Source organism: Balaenoptera borealis (assembly GCF_965194805.1).
Source record: "Balaenoptera borealis genome assembly, chromosome: 8".
NCBI lineage: Eukaryota > Metazoa > Chordata > Mammalia > Artiodactyla > Balaenopteridae > Balaenoptera > Balaenoptera borealis.
The window spans coordinates 32,592,233-32,619,173 of record NC_138865.1 but is presented as its reverse complement, the minus strand read 5'-3'; the positions used below and the strand labels follow the sequence as shown (position 1 = coordinate 32,619,173).

At 41.0% G+C, this 26,941-nt stretch overlaps 1 protein-coding gene across 6 annotated transcripts in view; it reads right to left on the bottom strand.

The window, feature by feature from the left end:
- The window catches only part of LOC309633338 (contactin-associated protein-like 3), a 281,195-nt gene that overhangs the window by 4,620 nt on the left and 249,634 nt on the right, over positions 1-26,941 (bottom strand). For 3 of the 6 annotated variants that reach the window (XR_014247427.1, XR_014247428.1, XM_082402043.1), the window contains 2 exons: positions 2,977-3,081; positions 2,004-2,133 (listed from right to left, as the gene is read on the bottom strand). Coding sequence is in view for 3 of the 6 variants with exons in the window: in XM_082402043.1 (XP_082258169.1) it covers positions 3,040-3,081 (42 nt within the window). In the remaining 3 variants the exon portion in view is untranslated. Of the gene's footprint in view, positions 1-2,003; positions 2,134-2,976; positions 3,408-10,668; positions 10,758-13,418; positions 13,489-26,941 lie in introns of those variants that run through there. The other 3 variants (XM_082402042.1, XM_082402041.1, XR_014247429.1) reach the window with 3 other exon arrangements.

Genomic DNA, 26,941 nt, shown 5'->3' with positions numbered 1-26,941 from the left:
GTGTGTGTGTGTGTGTTTAACAACGGGTGGGATCTAAAAACACTCCATGGAATAATGGCAACTAGACCCAGAGTTTTGTCCAGAGAGTAGTGAGAAAAGCAGTTTCCCAGCAACACAGGCTGACCTGAAGGAGGCTAGTACAGATACTTAGAAGGCCTTAAATGCCAATTAAGCACCTGAATAGGTCCACGTAAAAGTTTTCAAACTTGCTATTGCTATTATTATTTTTAATAGCAGCATCATTCTTATCCTGCAAATAAATCTCATTTTTTAACTAAGGAGTTAGAGTGGCTAGAGTTCTGCATTCTTTTCTCTACCAGAATAATTTTTATCTTTTTAAGATATTAAGGTTCTGCATAAATTTTTTTTTTTTTTTTTTTTTTTTAGAAAACCCAACAATCATATGTTGTGGGGATTTTAATGGTACTTAAAAAATGTATCACACACGGGGTTCCCTGGTGGCGCAGTGGTTGAGAATCTGCCTGCCAATGCAGGGGACACGGGTTCGAGCCCTGGTCTGGGAAGATCCCACATGCCGCGGAGCAACCGGGCCCGTGAGCCACAATTACTGAGCCTGCGCGTCTGGAGCCTGTGCTCCGCAACAAGAGGTAGCAATAGTGAGAGGCCCGTGCACTGCGATGAAGAGTGGCCCCCGCTTGCCACAACTAGAGAAAGCCCTCGCAGAGAAACAAAGACCCAACACAGCCATAAATAAAAATAAATAAATAAATTAAAAAAAAAAATGTATCACACAAATAGAAAAGCGCACAAATCCTAAGTGTGCAGCTGATGCATTATTCCAAAATAAACACATCGTTTGTAAGTATCAGTGAGGTCAAAAGTAGAGTTTACCAGCATTAGCAGGGGTGGTAGGGAAGAGACCAAACAAAACAGCTTGAAAGCCCTACACATGCTATGTAATAAAAACCATTATAGACTTAACAGAAGGACAATCAATAAAATTAATACTAAATTTACCCCGGCAATGGCACATAGCGAGTCAGGGAGACTGGTGAAGATGCTGGCACTAACGGCCAAGGATGATGGGACAAAGGTCTGGACTAGGTCTTGGGACACAAAGAGTGGTCAGAGATCAGCAGCTTCAACATCGCCCAGGAACTTGTCAAAATACAGGCTCTCTGGCCCCACCCACACCTACCGAATCAGAATCTGCACTTCAACAAGATCCCTGGTAGATTCAAAAGCATATTCAACTTTGAGAAACACTGGCCTAAGTTTTTTTAATAGGAATGAAAAGAGAACAGGATAAGATGTTTCAAAGGAGAACAATGCAAATTAGCAAATATTTGATGACTGGAGAATAAATGAAGAGGCTTAAGAATGCCCAATTCCTGAGCTTGGGCTAACTAGGGTAATGGTCATGCCAGAGGTAGACAGAAATTGAAAAGGGAATTGCTAGGCAGGTGGTCAGTTGGGAAAAGACTTTGGTTCTCACCACGCTGAGCCAGAGAGGATGGTGGCATAAACACAGGCTTCCTAGCTGGAGATGTGGGATTAGAGCTTCAGAAAGAGGGTAAAGGCTCATACATAGCAAGTTAGTCATCAGCATAGGGGGAAAAAAGCACAGAAAGAACAGGTAATTAAGCCTTTGGGAACATTAACAATTAAGAAGCAGGAAGATAAGAAATCAGGAGGATGAAAACAGAGGGACTGGGAAAGTCCAAAACCCCCAAAGCCAGAGGAGAGCATTGCAGAGAGGTTAAGAGCGAGGAGAAGTGGCAATGGAGGTAGGAGAGCAGAAGGCCGGTTGTAAGGAAGATATAAAATAAGACAGGAGCTAAATAAATGGATAAAGAAATTGAAGGTAGAGGGGAAGGAACCAGAGGGCTAAGAACAAAGACATGGCAGGCGGCTGGAAGAACCTCTTCTCTAATCAGAAGGAAACTTGTATGGCGACCAATGTAAATTCTCTCAGACTAGGAAAGAAGTCCTCAAAACTACATATGATGCTGTTTCTATTCATAGGAAAATAGTAATCTTACCCTGAGCAATGAAGTTCCTCTCAAACTTCTGCAGAAATTCCAAGTAAAGCACATCATCTGAGGTAAGGGCTTCTTCTCCAACTACGGCTTTCATGGCCTGCACATCCTTACCAATAGCATAGCATGCATACTAAAGAGAAAACGAGGTTTACATGAACCTTTATAAATGGTAACGGTACTCTGGGCATTATAAGTGTATTGCTGTAGCTATCTTCACAGTATTTCACATTATTTCCAAACATAATTCACATATGCAAGTATTGGAAAGACTTTATTATACAGCAGTCTCACTAAGGAAGGAGTCTTCAGGCATGCAATACATAGACATTACTAACACTCTACAAAAAATACACTCCCTCAATATATCAATGAGCTTCCATTTTGTAGAGCATTTAAAAATCACAACTTACGCAATAGGAGAAATCCATCTCTAAATTCTATTCAAAAAAAAAATCTGGGTTATCAGTAGGTTTATTTATCATTTCTACTTTAAGGTCAAATGTATTTTTCTTTAATTATGCTTGGTATACAATCTCAGAACTATAGAAACCAAGGATTTCATAGAATATACACAGCTGTATCCCTTAGCGTTCTGGTGATTGCCTAATATGTTAAACAAAAAATTAGTTGGAATAGTCTTTCAGAAATACTCTCTAATAAAGGTTACTAATAAAAACTTAATCGTCTTATGCCTTTTTTATTTAAAAACTACCTCATACAGCATTAGAGGTGGGTTTCAAGCATGTGATCTTTAATCTTTGTCATGAGCAGTTATCCTTATGAAAAAGACTGTTTGGCTCTAATGAATGTTTCTGTATTCCAGTATTCTATATTATATATTCTATATTAAAATTCTACTTTGATGGGGGGAGAAGAAAAGTGATATGGAAGAAAGACAAGAGGTATAAGACAGCAGCATGAACTGAGAAAGTATTCATTTCTTTAAACACAATCCTGGAGAAAACATACGTACCAGCTGGTTAGATACATCGGCGTGATCCTTTCTGGTCATACCTTCTCCAGTAGCAGACTTCATTCACCGAGACAACGAGGGCAGCACATTAATAGGCGGGTAAATCTTGGGTAAAAGGGGAAGGGGGAAAATATTATATTTAAGTACAAAATTCAAGCTTTACTGGTAGTAAAGGAGGATTTTGAAACTCATTTTTATTGCTTAAATTGCATAAAACTGCTACATTTGTTTCCTAGATGATTCCTAATATCTCTTCCTGGTAAGAAAAGGAAGTAAGAAACATTTTACAGGTTAAGATTTCTTTTTGAGAATCAAATCCAAAAAGTAAAATCTACAAAACAGTACAAGATTCTATTAAAAAACTGAATTTTCAACATCTGCCTACAATAGCAAATCCAAATGGTCTTCTGAACTCTGACTCATAAAATCACACATAAAAAGATTCACAATAATTTCACCTAAAAGCTGATATCAGAAGCTGGCATCTACTAAAGAAACAATAAAAAATCTGTTTTTGATTATTCAGTCATAAAAAAGAATGAAATCTTGCTGTTTGCAACATCATGGATGGACCTTTAGGGCACTATGCTAAGTGAAATAAGCCAGACAGAAAAAGATAAATACCATATCATCTCACATATATGGGACCTTAAAAAACAAACAAAAAAATGTCAAGCTCACAGATAGAGAACAGACTGGTGGCTGCCTGAGGCAGGGGATGAGTGAGCCAAATGGGTGAGGGAGGTTAAAAGGTACAAACTTCCAGTTATCAAATGAGTAAGTCATGGGGATGGAACTTTCACAGCATGGTGACTATGTACGTTAATAATACTGTATTGCATATTTAAAGGTGGCTAGAAGAGTGGCTCTTCAAAATTCTCATCACAAGAAAAAAAGTGTTGTAACTATGTGAGGTGGTGGATGTTAAGTGGACTTATTGTGGTGATCACTCTGCAACATATACAAACATCAAATCATGACATTGTACACCTGCGACCAATGTAATGTTACGTCAATTATACCTCAATTAAAAAAATTTTAACAATAAAAGACAAAGAAAAAACTCTGAAAAATCTGTTCTTGTATTAATAACAAAAGTGGGTGTGTTTAACAACGGGTGGGATCTAAAAACACTCCACGGAATAATGGCAACTAGACCCAGAGTTTTGTCCAGAGAGCAGTGAGAAAAGCAGTTTCCCAGCAACACAGGCTGACCTGAAGGAGGCTAGTACAGATACTTAGAAGGCCTTAAATGCCAATGAAGCACCTGAATAGGTCCACGTGAAAGTTTTCAAACTTGCTATTGCTATTATTATTTTTAATAGCAGCATCATTCTTATCCTGCAAATAAATCTCATTTTTTAACTAAGGAGTTAGAGTGGCTAGAGTTCTGCATTCTTTTCTCTACCAGAATAATTTTTATTATTATATATATTATTATTATATGTGACCTGGAGGGAGGCACTCACTCTTTGAGACCTTGTTACAGGGAAGAACCAAATCTGACTACAGGGTGGATCTGTTTCTTTGACTTTAACCTTTGCCTTCCGCTGCTTTTGTTCACTAAAAGGATACTGTCTGTACATAATGGCCTGCCTCCTGGAACCCTGCCCCTCTGCCTGAATGTTAAACCAAAGTGCCTTTGTTCAGGGAAACATACGGACTCTGCCCACCTGTGGATGGCTGCAATTAAAAAGAAATTAACACATCCCCTCCCTGAGGCTGGCCATTCCAGGGGATATTCGCAAAACTTATGGCCCTTTTACTTTACCTCCTCATCTCCTCCCCATCTCTGTGCTATAAAAGAAACTGGCATCCAAACCCCGATAAGCTGGTTATTTTGAGACTTTAGTCCGCCGTCTTCTCGGTCTGCTGGCTTTCCGAATAAAGTCGTATTCTTTCCCTCAATGCGTCATGTCTGATTCACTGGCCTGTCGTGCGGCAAGCACAGCAAGCTTGGCCTCGGGAACAACCTTCGTTTATCCGGATGCGGGTGCTTTGTACCAGGTGAACTCTAAAGTTTTCCCTTCTGTAGATAAGGTTACCTCAACACGTTCCAGAAGGTAAAAGAATAATCTCTCCTTCTGCTTGATTAAAGTAAGCAAACATCTACCTAAAGTGCACTTAAAATATTTGCTTTCCAGACATTTATGTAATATATTCCGCCATGAAAATCTCAAGTTGTGGTCAATGTGTTGGAAAAAGTATGCACTTAATCAGTATTTCCAGTTTGGGTTTATGGCCTCTTGGTGGAAGCAAGTCAGGAGAGTCAAAAGCAGAAAGAGATAACCATCTCCGTGTGTCCCACCACCTTCTCCTACAGCAAGAGGGAACCCACCTGCCCCATGGCTGAGCACAACTACACCACACAGGAACTCCCAGCGCCTGGCCCTGAAATCATCCGAAACCCAGGGCCAATGCAGATCTGTGAAACTGGCTCCTAAATGCTGCTTTTAATTGACATGCTTTTGTTACCTGTATTGTTTAGACAGCTGCAACGTAAGCATGATAGAAACATTGTTGAAATCAAGTCTTTTTCAAACACATTGCTAAAGTTATAGGCTTTTCCTTTTTTTTTTCCCTCCTGCTTGAAATATTATTAATCTAGGATGGAACACAGCTCACCCTTCCTGTGCAGCAAAAGTACAGCTCAAGTTTCTCAATACTCTTTCTTTCCCAATCTTTCTAAATGATCAGGAAGAAAACATTTTAGAAGACATCTGGGAACATATCTTTTGCTGGCAAAGATGTTGAAAACAGAGAAAAAGTCAGAAAAAAATTACTTCCAATGACATCAAGACCGTATTTTGAAATTGTTACCGACCAGGGTTCTTGGCGTCCTTAAACAATAAAAATTGATCAAAGGCCAGACAAGAAATTCAGGCAAGGCTTTATTGGGGCCCCTGCTGCAGCACGGGGGCGCGAGAACAAACAACAGGATCCTTTGCTTGCGTGCTCCCTAAGCGGGGGCGAGCTTGCTGCTTATATGGCAGTGGTTCCCAAACCTTTTTGGCACCAGGGACCGGTTTCATGGAAGACCATTTTTCCACGGACCGGCAGGGGGTGGGGTGGGGGGGGATGTTTCAGGCAGTAATGTGAGCGATGGGGAGCAGGAGGTGAAGCTTTACTCGCTCCCCTGCCACTCACCTCCTGCTGTGCAGCCTGATTCCTACCAGGCTGCGGCCTGGGGGTTGGGGACCCCTGTTATAGGGCGTGAGGGCAGGGGTGTGTCCAGGGTTCGGGCCAGAAGGGTGGCTTAGGTGGTTTGCCCACCGCTTAGGTGGTGTTGTGTGCAGGGGGCACGTGCAGTACCCTGCTTTTGCTCTGGGATCTTCAAAAGTGGCAGTTGGGTTTTTTGGTCTCTTTGTATCTTTTGTCCAGAATTTGCCCCAACTGGGCATGCACGTCGTTATTTTTAGTCCCATACAGTTTCTTTGTTATTTTGTTGCTCGAGGAGAGGTGTGTCGAGGTGCAAGCACTGCAACACTGCAGCAAAGGGCCCCAGGTCCCAGCAAAGGGTCCCAGGTCCCAGCCTGTCTCAAAATCAATATATGGCTGTTGAAAACAATACTAGAACACTGCAAATAAAAGTATGTTATTTGATACATGGCACAAATTTAGTTCTGACAAATGAATTGGCTTCTAAACTTCAAGAGTAACACAAAAGAAGAAAATGAAGTATGGTTAGTGTTATTAAGGAATGCCTCAAAGGAGTGCTGGGTAGTGGGCATATTCTATTAGCAGCTTCAAGGAATTAAATAAATCAATGAAATTAAAGGAATTAAAGTATTTAACTGTGAGTCTAGACTGTTTCAGGACTACTGGGAGAATAGCACTAACCCAGTGGCCTCCTGTATATGTTGAAAATAGTAATATGCAAATTGGGTCATTTGTACAAAATTTAGGAAGATTTCTCATTAAGAAGTTCCATTGACTTAAAGTGATACCAATATGTGTTTAGTTCAACATTAAACTACTTCAAATGGTAGGGAATTCCTTTAACCTACTGTTATGTTGAAGCCCTAACCCCCAGTACCTCAGAATGTGAGTGTATTTGGAGAAAGGGTCTTTAAAGAGGTGATTAAGGTAAAAGGAGGCCATTAGGGTGGGTCCTAATCCAATCTGACTGGTGTCCTTACTAGAAGAGGAAATCTGGACACAGAGAAGCACCAGGGAAGTGTGCACACGGAGAAAGACCATGTGAGGACACAGCAAGAAGACAATCATTTGTCAGCCAGGGAGAGAGGCCTCAGAAGAAACCAACCCTGCCAACACCTCGATCTGGGACTTCTAGCTACCAGAACTGTGAGAAAATAAATTTCTGTTGTTTAACCGTCTGAATGTGGCATTTTGTTACTGCAGCCCGAGGAAAATAATACTCTTAGCTTCTGGATTGGCCTGTGGTGGCCTTGCTGAGTGACTTAGATCGGTGAGTCCCTTACGGCTCAGCCACAATCCATTATACTCATGACCCTCAGGGTCTCACAAGGTTTGGATGCTAGGTGGGTGCCATGTTCGCCACCACTCTCTAAGTCTGCCTTATTTCCAAAGTAGTTTAAGTTTCTCCTCAGACCATCACTGACCAGTCTAGTTCTGGCAAGCAGAAGGCACTCGGTGGCACTGTTGAAATTCAGGAAGTTTTCAAGTTTAATTGTGTCTGCCAGTTGAATTCCCGGAAGAGTATGTGTCTGAGAAGGACCACGATGGTACCTCCTAGCTAATTCAGACCATCCTTAACCACATTCCACACCGTCCGTGCCTAACAGACACTTTTTCACTGACTCAATTTTCAGGGCCAATTGGTCATTTCTAGGCCTTTCCATTCTTTCTAGCGCAGGCTCCTTGTTCTCTCCTATAGAGAGGGCCAGTTCAGAGGTGTCCTCTATGAGTCTTCACTCTTAAGGACTCAGGGAAATTACCCTGAGTCCTTATTTTTGAAATGTGGCATCACTTATTTTTGAAATGGGACAGATTAAGCGCCTTACTAGGGAATGACCATTTGTTAGGTAATGAATGAAGGGCCTTGGTCGTGCCCTCCTCGGGAGCAGAGCCTCCAGAGCTTCAGAAGGACTTGGTGTGTTCTGTCCACCTTAGCGCAGGACCATGCTGGTATTTTCATGTAAGAAACTAAGGGTGTTAAATCAGATCATCTTATTAAAATAATAGAATATAAGATTGAAGGTAAGAAAGACTGAAGGAAAGGAAGAAAAAAAATCAGAACCAAAAGAGATAACAGTGATAACATCGCAGGCCTGAGTCACCATCCTGAGAAAGGCTTGCTGGTGTCTAGGAACCTGAATTTTGGGAGGGCTTTCACCACTCCCAGAATTGATAAGAGTGGCTCACTGCTGCCTAAGATGTTTATGCAAACAATGTGGTTGGTGCTGAACACTTGCTTTCCTTCTGGAATCTGGGATTTTGATATGTACCAGGGAGAGGGTGCCTACATGACCATCCCCCATAAAAGCCTGGGCTCCTAGGCTGAGGCTAAGCTCCCCTGGTTGGCAACATTTCACACATGTTGTCCTCATGGCTGGAGGACTTAAGCGTGTCCTGTGTGGTTCCACTGGCAGAGGACTCGAGGGAGCTTGCCTCTGGTTTCCTCCAGACTTTGGTCCACTTGCCTTTTCCTTTGTTGACTGTACTTTGTGTCCTGCTGCTGTAATAAATCACAGCTGTGAATATAACGCTAGGCTGATTCCTATGAGTCCTTCCAGTGAATCATGGAGCCTGGGAGTGGCGTGGCGGACCCCAGTATAGGAGTGATCACAGAGAACTGCCAGAGGCAAAGAACCCAGAGTGGAATGCAGCCTGGAGACATTCCCTATAGGACACAAGTCACCTCCATGAGAACTGCACAGAACAAGCTCTTAAGATAGCGTCCTCCTTTCCACCTGTCACAGATGGGCCTTTCATAATAACAGGAGATCTGTTCTGCATTTCCACACTTTCAAGTAACAATCACAGGTCACAGGAAGACGCGTGACACAACATACTTATATATTCCAAGCGCTTTATCTAGTAACAGGGCAACTCTACGAGGCTTTCTCAAGATTTGGCTCTTTCGGTGATTTCATTGCTTCTGAGAATGAGATTATTATCTTGCGCTCAATAAAACATACAAACAAATAAATGTGTTAATGTCTGTAGTAACTGTTAGATTTGGGTAGACTAGTATAGGCTATGTGTGGTAGGATTAATTCTTAGATTTGCCAAAGTCCAAAAGAAGAGAACCAGGTAAGCATCAAACTTCACACTTGTCATCACAAGAAAAAGAATGTGTAACAATGTGAAGTGATGTTTGTTAACGAAACTTATTGTGGTAATCATTTCACAATATATACATACATCAGATCATTATGTTGTACACTTTAAACTTACACAGTGTCATGTGTCAATTACGTCTCAATAAAACTGGAAAATAAATTTCACGCTAATGGTAGACATCTTGAACAAAAATTCCATTTTTAAATAATTTGTGAGGAAGAGTGAAAGCCACTGAACAACTAAACCCTTCTGAGACATTCCGTATGGATTTTTAACCTCTTTCAAGAGGCTAACTGTCCATTTTAATATTAGGGAAAAGTAGACAATCCTGCAACAGTGGAATGAAAAATTCCTCCATTCAAAAGTTTCTTCTCAAATCAGAATATTTAGATTTATCCTACACTATGTTTGTAAGGGAAACATACTTACTACCACAAGATTTTGCTCTCATTTATGCAAAAAATAGTAGCTCTCTTACAGTGTTTGTCACAATTCCGATTTCAGAGGAAGTGTTAACTTAAATAGGATTTAGCCAAATATGTTTAAAAATAGGTCAAGATCGGGACTTCCCCGGTGGTCCAGTGATTAAGACTTTGCCTTCCAATGAAGGGGGTGCAGGTTCAATCCCTGGTCAGGGAGCTAAGATCCCACATGCCTCAGGGCCAGAAAAGCAAAACAGAAAACAGAAGCAATATTGTAACAAGTTCAATAAAGACTTTAAAAATGGTCCACATCAAAAAGCTCTTTAAAAAAAATATGTCAAGATCACACAGCTGTTTTTAAACTAATTGTGTATTTAAAGCTGTTTCGGTAGTTTTAGTGACAAAATAGAGATGCTTTTTTCTCAGCATTTTAAATTTGAGTTAGCAATACTGTTAAACCAAAATGATTAGGGTCATATGGTTCACACTGTAATTTCAAAATTAACTCTTACACAAGAGAAGTTAATCTTAGAATAGGACAAAGAAATATATATTTGAAAACTAAGTTTAAGTAAATGTGAAATAAGTCCTTTGCAACATAAAATTACCATTTCAGAAGAAAAGTAAAAGGCTGTGTGTTAGTCAGAGCAGAGGTAAGACAATTCTCCATGGGTTTCTCACATTTCTGCACATCTTACAAACAGAAGCACCGACAGCCCTTTATTCTCAGTTATCTTTCCAAGGATGTTTAGATAGAAAACAGCCTTGCAAGATAATGTCTTCTTCCAGAGGTAAGGGCAAGCATGCTTACCTCCCAAAAGATTCTGATGCCCTGAACTCTTGTCTTATAACCCACTGTGTGTGCAGGCATCCATCTGGGCCTATCCACACAGCCCCTGTGTGACTCAGGGTCAAGGAGAACCAAGGCAAATATTCGGATGCCCATGCTGGCTGCAGTGGTTTATGAGTAACCAAGTAAGTAATAGAGTCCTTTGTTTCTGACCCATAAGTCTTCTGTCTTCTACCTGCATCCATGGAAAACGGCAGCTTAACTTGTTGCAAATAGGGCAAAATCTCAGATACTCCAAAGTTCTGGATGGAAAGATTAAAGTTCATCTCTCAGAAGACTTACTATAGAATGCATATGAAAAGGTCTATGACTATGATCTATTTATTTCAGGTCACTATGCAAACATTTATATATTTTAACATATTGATCTGCTCAATATGTTAAAATATATATGTATGTTTGTGCTCTTTTGTTTTTTATTGATGCATGATTAGAAATTCTTCTTTGTTTCCTTTTTAAAAATGGCATGTATTACATTGTTTTTTGATAGAAAATAACAATGAAAAAAAATGTAGTCTGTGGTCTCACTAGTCAGAAAATCCCTGGTGACATAAAAAATAAATAATAGACATAGGCACACTTGGCTAGAAAATTCAAATAGTACAGAAAAGCTTAAAGAACACAGAAGCCACTCTTTCCCCCAGCACCAACTTAACCATTTTTATGGTTTATTAAAATTGTCTGGGCTTCCCTGGTGGCGCAGTGGTTGAGACTCTGCCTGCCGATGCACGGGACACAGGTTCCAGCCCTGGTCTGGGAAGATCCCACATGCCACAGAGCAACTAGGCCCGTGAGCCACAACTACTGAGCCTGCGCGTCTGGAGCCTGTGCTCCGCAACAAGAGAGGCTGCGATAGTGAGAGGCCCGCGCACCGCGATGAAGAGTGGCCCCCGCTCGCCGCAACTGGAGAAAGCCCTCGCACAGAAACGAAGACCCAACACAGCCAAAAATAAATAAATAAATAAATAATTAATTAATTAAAAATGAATATCTGCTTAAAAAAAAATTGTCTTTTACTTCTGCATTTACTGCTTCCCATAAATCCTTTCTTTTCAGATTTTCTGGTAGGAAACTCCACAATCTAAGACAGGGAAGGCATCAGGTTCCTGGTTTAGGCACGGCGGCCACCATCCCTCTGCCATGAGATCCTTCTCATCATTAACAATGTTCTAGGGAAGCTGCAGCTTAGGTTCCAGGCACTGGGGGAAACGTAAGCAAATACTTCCTCCTTCCTCTTCCCAACAGGGAAGTGTGCTGGGCCCACAAGACTCCAGTCCCTGTCACCTGGGGACACCCTCCCCTTTTCTCTTCCAAAAGGGAAAGAGAAAAAGATCTACCATGGCCATAGTTAATCTTCTGAAGAGCAGATCAGGAGCTTATTTTTGCTTTAACCATTTAGAAGCAGGATCAACTGAAGTCACTATTGTGAACTGATTACCATTCATTTTTAATTAAAATGTGACATAATAAAAAGCATGCATCTCGTTAACTATATGTCACATTTGCTCAGCTCTAAATTTTGCTACACCATATTCTATTCATGTAATTTCAGTCTTTGAGTTTGTTTCTGCAGTAAAATTTCCACCTACATAAAATTTTACAGAATTGAAGAAACATGTTATGTGTACAGCCAGATCTTTATCATTTCAAAATGTTTATATCCATACTTCAGTATGCTTTGATGATCTTATTTTTAACCTCAGAGTACAGGTTGGACTCTTTAGATATGCAGATTAATCTATGATCTTGTGATTTCAGAGTCACAGGCAATGATGGTATCATTCACCAACCAATTGCTAGTGTCAGGAAGCAGACTTTTCTTCTGCCCTATTAGGTTTAGTAATTAGGGGCCTGCAAATTAAAATGACAAAAGATAGTTTAACAGGAGAAGAAGTTTATTCATATATATGGGAGCTAACGAGAAGTAACTATCTCACTAAATGTTTAAAGTTAGAGGTTTATATATCTAACTTAGCAGAGAAAAGGAAAGTGGAAGAAAGGACTTCTATTCTTTTAGAAGAATAAATGAACGATAAGTAATTTTGTGATTATTTTGTGTCTGCACGTTCAAGGGGTCTTTCCTTCTTCTATGCGAATCTCCCCAGAGAGGGGATTTGTGGTAGGTTTACTCTTGAGTTCTCTCCTGGGAGTAGACCTGTCTTGAAGAGGGAATCATAGAAGCCTCATTTCTCAGAAATGTCTGCTTTTAGTCAAATAAGGAAAGCTCTTTCTGCATCTGTTGATTCCCAAATGTTTTGAGATTAAAATAATCTCCATACCAACTCTGAGGGTCCAACTGGGTCTCTAGGCATTCCTCCCTATATGTCCTCACTTGTAATGCTGTGAGGCAGTGCCTACTCTACCTTGTACAGATAAGGAAACTGGCTCAGAAGGACTCAGTTACCTGCCCCCGGTGAACAACTAGCCAGTTTCAGAGCTGGATTATTACAAGGGACATCTGAATCCATAGCCCAGCCTCTTAGCCCTTTGAGACATGATCACTCAAGAGATCTTAGAGGGCTTCCCTGGTGGTGCAGTGGTTAAGAATCCACCTGTCAAGGCAGGGGACACGGGTTCGAGCACTGGTCCGGGAAGATCCCACATGCCGCAGAGCAACTAAGCCCGTGGGCCACAGCTACTGAGCCTGTGGGCCACAACTACTGAAGCCCACATGCTTAGAGCCCGTGCTCCGCAACAAGAGAAGCCACTGCAATGAGAAGCCCGTGCATTGCAACGAGGAGTAGTCCCAGCTGGGTGCATCTAAAGAAACCCCATGGGTGGCAACAAAGACCCAACACAGCCAAAAATAAAATAGAACAACAACGAACGTTTAAAAAAAATAAGAGAGATCTTAGAGCTCATGTGATCCAACCCTCTTTATGCTATTGAATAAATTTGTTTACCTCACTGTCAATCACTAAATGGGGGGTCTTGGACAATTTTCTCAGCCCATTTGTGTCCCGGTTTTTCCATCTGTAAAATGATTACAGTACTCACTTCAGAAGCATGCTTTGAGGAACAGTGCCAGGCACATAGTAAGTGCTAAACATCTGCTCTTATTATTATTTACTTTATAGACATCAACGCATTCTTATAAAATATTCCAAGACTAAGTGTACAGAGTAAAACATGTAAATCATCTCTTACCCACCTGCCCACCCTCTTCCCAGGGGTCACCATCAGTGGATGTGTTTCTAGTCCTTTACCATCATCGTCATACATATTTTTAATCTGTGCAAACACTCATGAGCTGTCTTCATGCATTTTAACAGAAATGGAATCATATTTTGCAAATTATTCTCCAACCTCCTGTTTCCATTTAAACCACTCAAGTCTTATAGATCTTTCCATGTCAGAACATCTCAGTGTTGCTCATTCTTTTTTAACAGCTGCATGGTGTTATACTGAATGGACTTAAAATGATGTACCCTTCTGATACTGATAAGCTTCTAGGCAGTTGTGGGGCTTTTGGTTTTGTTTTTTTCATGTAGCTAGACAAGCCCTTAGTGATTATAGACATGTGGAAAAGCTAAAGAGAGCATGTTGTTCCAGAAAAGTTCACATTAATATACAGCAGAGACTTCTTCTCTCATGATTGGCTTCTTGTCTCTCCAGCTCTGATAGATAATATCATCTAAACAAACATTTGGGGTTTTTTTTTACCCATTTCTAGTGGGGCTGCACTTTTGGTTCCCTAACAACTTGCAGCTTCTGATCTGGACAGAGTGAAGAACAAAAATAAAGGTGATGGTGGAGCTTGTGCCTAGGATGACACCCACTGGACTGAGATAATGAAACAGCCACTGAATGAGGCACGTTTGACCCTGGGGATGTCAGAGGTTTCTAAGGGAGCTTTTAATGGGCTAGTATCACAGGGTCACTTTTTAAAAACAGGTTCTACTTAAGTTGGACTGCATCTTTCTTTCTACCATCCTAGTTTCCTTCCAAACCAACGGGATGACAAACCATGCTACAATAACATGAACATGTCGGTTGACATGAGGGAGTAGGGAGTTGACCCTTATCTGGGGAATTCTGAAATAGAGACTCCTGGAGGCACTATTTCTACCTGAATGTTTTGCACACTGCTAACTAATCACTTCTTAAACTGCATGAGAGAGGAGTTTTTCTATGTACCATTTCAAATCAGAATCCGATGGTATTTTACCATTAGGCAACAAAAGATCATCAGTTTCCAAAATTTAGTGAAATTTACAATAATTGAAAAAAAATTTTGTGCTAGCAAAAGTATCCAAGAGAGAAGAATCCAAGCCAGGAGCAAATATATTATCAAATTATTCATGAAATAATAATGATAATGATGTTGTGTGTTTGTGGAGAGCTTCCCATAAATGACGCCCTGAGCCAAGCACTTGGCTTAGATCACCTCACTTAATTGTCTCGACAGCGTAATCACTCTCACCTAAATATGAATTCAATCAGTCTGACTGGTTGAAATGCAAGGAAGAGTTCACTGATGTTCCCTGGTGTATAAAGAAAACTGCTTGTTATTACTTCTCTTCTGGATTATTTCACAGACATTAGATCGAAGTTTTAGAAGAAAATTCCCCATTTTAGTTTAGCAGATCTTCCCCTGTTTTTATCATGTCTTAGCTATAAAAATTTCAGAAATGCAAATATATAATGTAATATAATATACTCTTTACAAATAAGTAAAAGCAAAGATTTATCTCATTCACAAAAATGCTAAAAAGCAAGATAGCAGAATTAATGCTTTAAACTTAACACCTGACTACTACAGGCTACTACAGATGAATAAACGTCTATAGAAGACAAACTACAGGGACTCCCCTGGTGGCGCAGTGCTTAGGAGTCTGCCTGCCAATGCAGGGGACACGGGTTTGAGCCCTGATTCACGAAGATCCCATGTGCTGCAGAGCAACTAAGCCCGTGCGCCACAACTACTGAGCCTGTGCTCTAGAGCCCGCAAGCTCTGCAACATGAGAAAGCCACCGCAATGAGAAGCCCGCGCACTGCAACGAAGAGTAGCCCCCGCTCGCCTCACTATAAAGAAGGACTATATGATGAACAGCATCAAATTTATAATCACTGGGCAAACCATGAGGTACGATTTGAAATATACTAGAAATGGTCAGTGTCTTTCAAAATATCCCTTCTAGTCTTCCCCATAGTGTCTAAGGGGCCACCATGGCATCGAAATATTGATTTACTGTGAATCTCAAAGACTTTTCAATCTTAAGAAGTGTCTTTCTGAAATGGAACTACCCTTTGTGGCATTCTTTTTAAAAAAAAAATAATTAATTATTTATTTTTTAAAATCGATCTTTATTGGAGTATAATTGCTTCACAATACTGTGTTAGTTTCTGTTGTACAACAAAGTGACTCTTTGAAGTCAGGGTCTCTCATCCGTTTATTCATCCAACAATATTACTTGAACCACAATTGCCAGCAGGCGCCGTGTAAGGCTCTGAAGAGGATGGGAGACAGAGGCAGTGCTTTCCTAGGAAAGCTCACATTTTCACCTCCTTTATTCTCACCTGAGAGCAGCTGACACAGAAAGAGCAGGAGAAAATGTTGATGTCTGAGTAGGTAAGAGAGAAAGGACAGCACACTCTCTTTGACCGCCTTACTATGAGCTGCCATGGGCTGCCTCTGTGGACAGAACATAAAACATGTGGCAAGACTGTGCTGGGGTAAGTGGTTTCTACATGGACTATTTCTAAGACAGTGTTATGCTCTTACAATTTCTCACTTTCATTGTATAACTGTCTCTGCTCTGAGTACATTTCAGAGAAAAATCTTAGGTGAGCATTCAAGTAAAGCAATGACAATGTACTGCAGTGTGATCAAGCGGGTATTTTAGCGATTTATAATTGTGCCTCTAACATATAAAATGCTCTACACTTCACAAGCTGGACTTGTTAGGAGGCAGATAAATTCATGAATGTGTGCAGTCTCTATTATATTTCTATCCTGGACTACTTTTCTTAAAGATTTTTATAGCTGCATAGGAGGTGATTTTAAGAAAAATACTTTGACTACTTTTTTCATGTTAAATACTCACTACAAATATTGTAGGAATATTCAAAGATAGAATTCTCCTGTTCACCTCCTGTCTTGAAGAAGCTTTTACTTTGTGTTTTTGAGTGACATAAAGTCTCTTTGACTTTGTGTTTGAAAGTGACATAAGTGTGGTAGGTGTCCTGATACAAGGATGGCATTTTCGGTTCCGTGCCTGTCTCTCAAAGGTTCAATGAAGCACAGAGGAGCAGGTGACTTCCTTACTGTTTCTGTGTGGGCTCTGCCTGTCCCATCACTGAGTCTGCCTGTCATCCTCGTGCAGATGGGCAGGCAGTTTACAGGCCCCACGGGGTCTGTGTCCTGGCTTCAATGTTTGACCCATTAGGAGAGCCCTGGGGGACCACATGAGTTGCCCGCAGGGTCCTACCTGAGCTCAGGGGAGCAAAGGGGGAGATTGAGGGCAGTGAGAGCTCTCAGCACCGCTGCCCCTGGGCTCCCTCCCTGGAGGTAGTGATGAATGCCCAGACCTAAGAGCCTTCTGTCCATGTTTGCTGCACATATAAACTTAGTGAGGCAGTGATGAATTTGTGGAGAAAACAATATTTTTTTAAGTCCAAAGAACTAAATTAGAGTTCCTGACCTGTTGTGATTCCAACTTTGTATACATCTCTTAATCTCCATGAACCTCCATTTTTCTGTGCAAAAGAGAGGTAACAGTGATTGCCCTGACTACCTCCACGATGGAAGATGTATTGGTGTTTTACGTACAATGAAAAACTATACAGGAGTTCCATGGCCGATGGTTTGTAGAATGAGGCAAGGTAGAATAAAAACAGTGACAGAAGGAACAAAAACAGAAAGACGGGGTGTTCTTTTCTTTTAAACAATAATGAATTCACTGAGGAGTCTGAAAAGCTCCAGGAGCTGGGTGCTGCAGAGCCCAGCGGACACCATGGAAACCTCAGCAGGATGTCCAGTGTTTCAATGTTGCATCACCGTTAACTAATAGGAAGCCAGTTTCCTCTCCCTAACTTTCGGAGAACTAAGGATTGTATATTTTGGAAAATAAGGTTGAAAATGAGAATAAAGAGTTAAGATGATTGGATTGTAAATTTTTTTTTAAATTTCCTATTTTCCTGCTGCCTCAACACCCAGGGGACCAGGTGCGTGGGTGTGCCCAGGCTGGTTCCTGCCGCAAGATTCCCTTTTTGCCCTCCCCAACTGTGACCTAGACATTCCAAGAAACAATGAAATCTCCTCAAGCCTTGTTTCTGCTCCACCCAGACTTGCCCAAGGTCCTCACTCTCTCTCGACTCCCCACCTGCTAGGTGGCTGCTGAATGGTGAGGTGCGCCCTGTCTTCTCCTCTAGGACCTGTGAGTATAATAAACCCTGTAATTTCTTCTGCAGAAATATTGCAGTGGCCCTTAAAGACCCTACAAGGGGGACTTACTCCCCCATTTACAATGATACTGGCAGCAAATGGAATTTTAATTCCAAATGTATGTAGTTTGGGAAAGCTAGATGATTTCCTATACAGACTATCTAGAAGGTTCTGTTGGCTCCTAGACACCCAATAAGCTATTAGAGAGTCTGCTTCCTGGACCTTGGCTCACAATAGCTCAGTTTCTCAGGCCCAATCTTTATTTTCATTCTCCCCATTTACACCGGCGCTTATGACTGTCAGCCATGGTTTATGACTAATAAAACCCTATTGTGTAAAATGCACCAGAGTGAGGACCTTGCACAACAGGTGATTTAGGCATAAGAAGCTATCCTTCTGCTATATTCTTTTAAAATACTGAATCATTTTTTAAAACATGAATTACAAGCTGTCAGGCATGTCAGTCAGATACACGCAGATATGCAACTAAAACTATACAGGCGTATCCTTCAGATTGTTTAGTGCTTACAATTTATTTTTGAAAGACATTTTGTGCTAAGTGAATGTAATCTAACATACAATTTTGGTATGTTTTACAAAAGGGACAATCATACTTCTCATTATTATCATTTAATTAATACGAAAAGAGTTAGTTTGGCTTTTGCTCAATTTTGAATGTGATTTTTAAATCTCATTTTATTAATTTAGATGAACTATAGAACTATGGGGGCTTCCCTGGTGGCGCAGTGGTTGAGAATCTGCCTGCCAATGCAGGGGACACGGGTTCGAGCCCTGGTCCGGGAAGATCCCACATGCCGCGGAGCAACTGGGCCCGTGAGCCAAAACTACTGAGACTGCGCGTCTGGAGCCTGTGCTCCGCAACAAGAGAGGCCGTGATAGTGACAGGCCCACGCACCGTGATGAAGAGTGGCCCCCGCTTGCCGCAACTAGAGAAAGCCCTTGCACAGAAATGAAGACCCAACACAGCCATAAATAAATAAATAAATAAATAAATAATAAATAAATAAAATTAAAAAAAAAAAAACTATAGTATATCATAGTATCAGCAATTCAGAAATCCTCAATGCAGTTTAACTTTCAACCTGTTCCAGGAGGATTTAAGGGCATCATAATGTCCCAGGGCTGTAAAAATTTGCTTGTGGATGTAGTAACCATACGCTTATCTCACATACAACTTTTCAGTCTTAGAATTAATGGTTTTTGTGAATTAAAAATTATTCTGCAAAAATTAGCATAACTGTCCTTGCCTTTAAGCATCACTCTGGTGAGCTGGTATTAGGAATAATGAGAAGAAACTTGTATCAACCCTGCCCCCCACCACTGGTTAAACTACAATATGCTCTATACACCGTGAATCACTTCTTTTAAGAAAGTTATCTTATGAGATGGCAGCTGCTTATACCCGGAAATGTAGAAAATACTTCACTCACAACGTTTACGGAGACTAACTGATGAGGAAACACCCACGGCAGAGACAAATGAGACGGAGCTGTGCGCTCAGGGATGCACGGGCTGGGATGCAGGAACCGAAACTAGCACCAAGTGGCCCCTGACCTGACGTGATTCTGCAGGGAATTGCAGCAGATACGTTTGCTGGGAAATCAGGCAACGCTCTAGGAGGAGGAGGCTGCAGATTTGTAATTTAATAACGAGGAATTTAAACTGTTGCCACAAGAGGAGGGGCATTTCTGGTAGAGCAAACCTCCATGCAGAGGCCTGGACTTGGAAGAAGGCGGTACACTCTCCGGACAAGCAGGATGCTGGGCGGAACTTGGCTGAAGTTTAGGAAACAGGATGGTGAGAAGAGTCTGGGGAGTCAGGTCAGGGCCACTCTGTGAGGGGCCCTGAGTGTGAGAGTAAGGAAGGGAGACCGCAGTCCCCAGGCAAGGGGGTGACCAGGGAGGCACGGGGGAGAGGGGGGCATATGCCCACCTTCTCTGGGGGAAGATGCCTCCCCTCTCCCCAGGCCCCACAGGGGTGGGAGGCGAGGCTGGGGGATTTGCTTCAGAACACAGACGGGAATCTATTGTTATAGACTGTATCTGAAATGAAGAAAATTAGTAATCAGTAATGAGTTAAAATAGAGATCATTTCATTTGGAATTAGACAAATCCTTAAAAGGTGCTACATACACATGGAAGTTCATTTATCTTCTGGTGCAGAGTCAGGTTTTGGTTTTAGTTTTGTTTGTTTTCCCTTTTTTCTAACCAGCCACAATGAAATCAGGGCTGGGGTAGAGTTCTCAGTAGCAGTGACTGCATTCCGGAGGGAGGGGCAGTGAGCAGGGTCTCACCTCCTCGCCTGGCACCGAGCTCTCAGGGAGGGCGAGCTCCCTGCCGTCTTCCGCGGTCCTGAGCCCTCGTCCTTCTCCAGCCCGAGGTCAGAGAGGTGAGCGGTCCCTCCTTCCTCAAGGGCACAGCCCTGCCTTCCCCTCCTCAGGAGTGTCTCCTGGGATGAGCCCTGGGTGTGGGGCCCTGAGAGGCTGCCCCCGGCAGCTCCCTGCAGTACTAAGGGCTCCTCCCAGCGTTTGCCAGCAGCTTCCGTGCTGGTGCTTGTTAGGGCCGCTGGGCTGGGAGGACGTGACCCACAGAAATGTGTCATTTAGTGAATCCACAAAGTGGCATCACTCAGCCCGGGTTGTTAGGATCACATCCAGATGGCCCTCAGGAAACATCTGATAGAAATTGGTAAGTGTAGGTCACCTGAAATGCACCTAGAGAGAGGAGATCCTGGGGCAGGGAAGGGCTTAGGGGACCGGCAGAGCCAATGATAGCCAGACACAGGATAAGATAAGGCCTGGGTGGGTCAACAGGGAGACATTAGAGGAAGTCATTAAGGGAGCTCAGGGTCAGGTCTGGTTTCTAACTGTGATACTAATTTTTTATCAAATCAAATCCTGGCCATGTACTTCCTATGTGGAGTGAAGGCTGCCTTAGAAACTGGCATGTTTTTATATCTACAGTACTTCTCTCACTTCCTGAACAAGTATTGGCCTGGGAGCACGTCAGTACCCTTTATTTTTGTGGGGTGTCCAGGCATGCAGTGTTCCATTTCCAGCAGCATCGGGAGAGACTGACACCACCCTCAGCAGAGGGAGCAGAGCTGTGTTTGAGGGGAAGCATCTCCAGTTATACAAGGTCAATTGGTTCTCTGTAAAAAGTGACAGTGTCCACGTGCAGTCCTAAGGGCCCTTTGATCCATCACACGTGACAGGTTGGCAGAGTAAAGACTCTTTTCTTCCAGCAGTGACGAGAATATGTTCCTGTTTTGATTGAAGTACATAACCAGAAACAGACTAAAAAGGCATTATAGAAACTCTAGAAATGAGTCAAAGATCTACCACAACCAAGCGAACGCACCATCAAAAAAATGTCACATTTAAAAGGGTAGGAAACCTGTGGCATTTTTTAGTCACTTTTTAGTGCAGCTTGAGGAAAGTGGCAGCCAGATCCCCAGCCCCCTTTTGCAAACCTGAGAGAGAGCAGACTGATCTGCAATGTTCTAACCTGTCTGTGGGCTGCCTAAGGACTGGTCTTTTGACACCTAACTCAGAGTTCAGACAAACAAAAATGGCTCAGATCTCAGAATAAGGGAGCCATGGGAAGCAGCGGGTATGATTTGTAAAAACGGTTGCAAAGGTAACTATAGACCCACAGACACCAAGGACAAGAGATTACTGATTGAGGAGTACAATAGGACAGCTAAGGCCCCAAGAGTAAGCAAGAGTGAGACTCTTAGAAAAGCAAGACATTTAAAAGCAGATGTATAAATAGGTGAACTGGGGAAAAAAAACACACGCACTGGTCCAGAGACAACACAGGTCTGAAAAGACCCTAAGACATCACATTAGGCTGATTACAAAGGTCTTCCCCTGTGTAGAGCAAGTATAAGAAGACTGGGAGAGGTGGCTGTTTTGTAAAATGCCCAGTTTTCAACAAAAGATCACCAGGCAGACAAAGAAACAGTAAGACTAGGCTCATTCAAAGGAACAAAATAAATATCCAGACACCATACCTCAAGAAACAGGTTTTGGACTTACTGGAAAAAGATTTTAGAACAACTATCTTATGTATGCTCAAAACGTTAAAGGAATACACCAACAAAGAACTAAAGGAAATCAAGAAAACAATGAAATGAAAATGAAAATGAAAGCACAACTTACCAAAACTCATGGGATGCAGGGAAAGCAGTACTTAGAGGAAAATATAATGTAAAAGCTTACATTGAAACAGAAGAAACATATCACAATCAGCCACCTAACCTTACACCTTAAGGGACTAGAAAAAGAAGAACAAATTAAATTGAAAGCTCAAAGAAGGAAGGAAATAATAAAGATTAGAGCAGAGATAAACAAAGAGACTAGAAAAACAATAGAAAAAATCCATGAAACCAAGAGTCGGTTCTCTGAAAATCAACAAAATTGACAAATCTTTAGCTAGATTGACTAAGGAAAATAAAAAAAAAGAAGACTCAAATAATTGAAATCAGAAATAAAGACAAAGACATGGCTACATATTTAACAGAAATAAAAGGATTATAAGAGATTACTATGAACTGTACACTAAAAAACTGGATAATCCAGGTGAAATGGATGAATTCCTAGAAACACATAACTTACCAAAACTAAATCAAAAAGAAACAGAAAATTTGAATAGACCGAGTAAGGAGATTTAATTGGTAACCAAAAGTTTCCTGGCAAAGAAAAGCCTTGGACCAGATGACTTCATGGACGAATTCTACCAAATATTTAGAAGAACTAAGAAGAACCAACACCAATCCTCTCAAACTCTTACAAAACTTAAAGGAGAAGGAACACTCTCTAACTCATTCTGAGGCCAGCATTTCTCTGATACCAAAGCCACATAGACACTACAAGAAAAGACAACTGTAGACCAACATGCCTTATAAACAATGATGCAAAAATCCTCAACAAAATACTGGTAAATCAAATTTAGCAGCATGTTAAAAGGATTATGCACCATGACCAGGTGGGATTTATTTCTGGAATGCAAGGGTGGTTCAATATATAGAAAACAAGCAATGTCATATACAGTATTAATGAAATGAAGGGGAAAAGCACAGGATCATCTCAACTGATACAGAAAGAGCACTTGACAAAAGTCAGCACACTTACATGATAAAAGCACTCAAGAGACTAAGAATAGAAGAAACTACCTCCACATAATAAAAAGCCATATATGAAAAACCCACGCTGAACATGATAATTTTTGGTGAAGGTTGAAAGCTTTTCCTCTAAGATCAGGAACAAGACAAGGATGCTAGATTTTGTCACTTCTGTTCAACATAATACTGCAAGTCCTAGCCAGAGAAATTAGGCATGAAAGACATCCAAATTGTAAAGTAAGAAGTAAAATTATCTCTGCAGACAACATGATTTTATATGTAGAAAACCCTAAAGATCCACCACCCCCCCCCCAAAATTGTTAGAACTAATCAGGGAACAATGTTTCGGGATACAAAATCAATACACAAAAATCAGTTGCAATTCAATACACTAGTAAGGAACAATCCAAAAATAAAATGAAGAAAGCAATTCCATTTACAACATTATCAAAAAGAATAAAATACTTTGGAATAAGCTTAGTCAAGGAGGCAAAAGACTTGTACTCTGAAAACTACAAAACATTGCTAAAAGAAATTAAAGACACAAATAAATGGAAAACCATTCTGTGTTCATGGATTAAAAAACTTAATATTTTTAAGATGTCAATGTTTCACAAAGTGATCTACAAATCATTTTCAACAAGGGTACCATGTATTCAGAAAGGACAGTCTTTTCAACAATTGGTGCTGGGAAAATTGGATATTCACATGTAAAGGAATAAAATTGGACCCTTACCTTACACCATATACAAAAATTAACTCAAAATGGATCAAAGTCCTAAACATAAGACCTAAAACTATAAAACACTTAGAAGAAAACATAGTATAAAAATTTCATCACATTGGATTTGGCAATGATTTCTTGGATATGAAACCAAAAGTACAGACAACATAAGCCAAAATAGATAACAATATAACATATAGCTATAAATGCTTACATTGAAAAAGAAGAAATATCAAAACAACAACAGAATTTAAAACTTGGATACATCAAAGAACATTATCAACAGAGTGAAAAAGGCAACCAATGGAACAACAGAAAATATTTGCAAATCATATATATGATAAGGGGTTCATATCCAGAATATATAAAGAACCTTGTACATCTCAACAACAAAAAAATCAATCTGATTTTAAAATGCACAAAGTACTGCAATAAACATTTATCTAAAGAAGATACACAAATGCCCAATAAGCACAGAAATAGATGTTTGTTAGGGAAATACAAATCAAAACCACAGTTAAGATACTACTTCACTCCCTTTAGATTGGCTATTTTTTTTTTTAATGGAAAATAAGATGTGTCGGCAAGGATATATAGGAAACTTCGTGCACTGCTGGTAGGAATGTAAAACAGTGCAGCCACTTGCAAGACTGTTATGGCAGTTCTTCAAAAAATTAAAAATAGAATTATCATATGATCCAGCAATTTCACTTCTGGGTATATATCCAAAAAAGTTGAAAGAAGGGTCTCAAGGAGATATCTGTACACTCATGTTCACAGCAAAATTATCCACCATAGCCAAAAGGTGGAAACAATCCAAATATCTACCAACAGATGAATGGATTAAAAAAATCTGGGATATACATACAGTGGAATATTATTCAGCCTTAAAATGAAGGAAATTCTGACACATGCCACAGAATGGATGACCCTTGAAAACGTTAAGTGAAATAAGCTAGTTACAAAAGAACAAAAATTATATGATTCCACTTATATGAGGTATCTATTCAAATTTATAAAGCCAGTAACATGGTGATTACCAGCGCCTGGAGAAAGAAAGGAAATGGGGAGTTAGATTTTAATGGGTAGCAAGTTTCAGTTTGGGACGATGAAAGAAGTTCTGATGGATGCACTTGGAGGGCAGTGTGCTGAATGAAAGAAGTCAGACAGAGAAAGACAAACACTGTATGATATTACTTACACGTGGAATCTAAAACCTATAACAAACTAGTGAATATAACAAAAAAGAAGCAGACTCACAGATATAGAGAACAAACTAGTGTTTAGCGGGGGGAGGGGGGCAAAAAAAGGGTGGGGAGTGGGAGGTACAAGCTATTGGGTGTAAGAGAGGCTACAAGGACGCATTGTACGACACGAAGAATATAGCCAATAGTTTGTAATAACTGAAAATGGAGTGTAACCTTTAAAAATTGTATAAAAAATATACACAGTAAATATTAGTTGTTTTACCTCTCAAAAAAATTCTGAAGATGAATAGTGGGGTGATAGTGACACAACAATGTGAGTGCACTTAATGCCACTTAAAATACTTACAAGGGTAAATTATATGTTATGTATATTTTACCACAAGAAAAATTTAAACAAAGTAAAAGTGCATTTTCATTTAGGTGAAATGTTAGCAATGAGACCCAGACTGATACAATGAGAAACAGAAAGTTTCCTGCCTATGAACTCCCGGTGGTAATGGGAAACTCTACTCGTCCCAGCCACTGCTGCAGATTTCCTGGGCACTCTGGGTGGGTGCCACCACGCCCACCCTCAATTTCATGTCAGTGACACAAAGCCCATTGCGACTGTACCTTGTTTGGTGTCACGCGGTGGCAGGACAGGACAGAATTTCTCAGTTCTTACCAGGGAATAGAGTCATCATCAACTTCACACAGTGAGAGTCTCAAATTGCCCACAATCTTATCTAGCTCTTGCCAGCAGGAACACCTTTTTTATTTAAGGTAATGAACTCTGAATCATTAATACAAATCAAGAGCTGAACGACGGAAAGTTACACACCCATGATTCAATCAAGATAAACGCCGAGAGGCCACGTGCTCCCACCCCCTGTGATTTGGATGCTTATATTACCCAGCTATGATGAGCGAGCCAGTTCTGACTGAAACTGTTTCCCACTGAAAACGGGTAGCGGAAAGTCTCCCAGGAGACTGTCTGTTAGGCAGCTTCCCCACTGTTTCTTGGGGAACACAGTGCAGTAAACAGATCATCTCAGGGGGCTGTCAAATAGACAAAACAGGAGTGAAGGTAACAAAATCAGCCCTTAGCAAACAACGTAAACTGGCATTAAGAAGAAAATGGTGATTGAAAGAAAAGTGTTACTTGAAAGTAATAAAGCCAAAATCAGGAGAAAAAAGCAGAAAGCAAAACCAAAGTAAGTGTAAATGAGAAAATAAATTAAAATGAAATTTGAAAATGACCTAACAACTTTCTAATAGAGAGAAGTGAATCCAGTCAAGCTCTTCAGGCTCCAACCTGGAGGCAGGTAAAGTGAGGTGTGAACAATCAAGGCCACTTGCTTCTGTTCTGCAGGTGACAGCTGAGCTAGGACCCTTACCTGTGCACCTCTCCCCTGCATCCTCCTTTCATCCTTCCTCCCCTTCCCTGGTTGATTCTTGGCCTAAGGTAGTTCTTGAGGACCAAGCATTGGGTTCAGATTGATTTAGGGAATAATATACATCTTGATGCATCTTGAGGGCTTCCTATGACTGAGGAAAGGACCAGTAAAGGACAAAGACTCAGGAAAAACTGATGCTCAGAGAGGTTGTGTCCAGATAAGAGGGCAGAAAAGCAAAGCCTGGCCTGGAACTGCTCTGTCTCTCATTTCCCTGAACCAAGACGCCCCAGGTCCTGAGCTGAGCAAGTCCACACCCCTTTATGAAGCAGGGAATGCGTTTTGTCCAACGCTGAACTCCTCATCGCTGGCTTCCAAACCTGGCAGGAACATCTGTGTCTATTCTACATCTCACTCCCAGTAGGGAGACAGAATTCACAAAGGCACCAAACAATCCAGCATCTTTGTTTCTATGTGGAACCTTGAGCAAAGATGGCAGATCCCTAAGAACAGAGCCACAGCCTGGGCTGGGACAACAGCAAAACCACAGCACATAGGTGTCCATTCAGGATCCTGAGGTCAGCAGTTC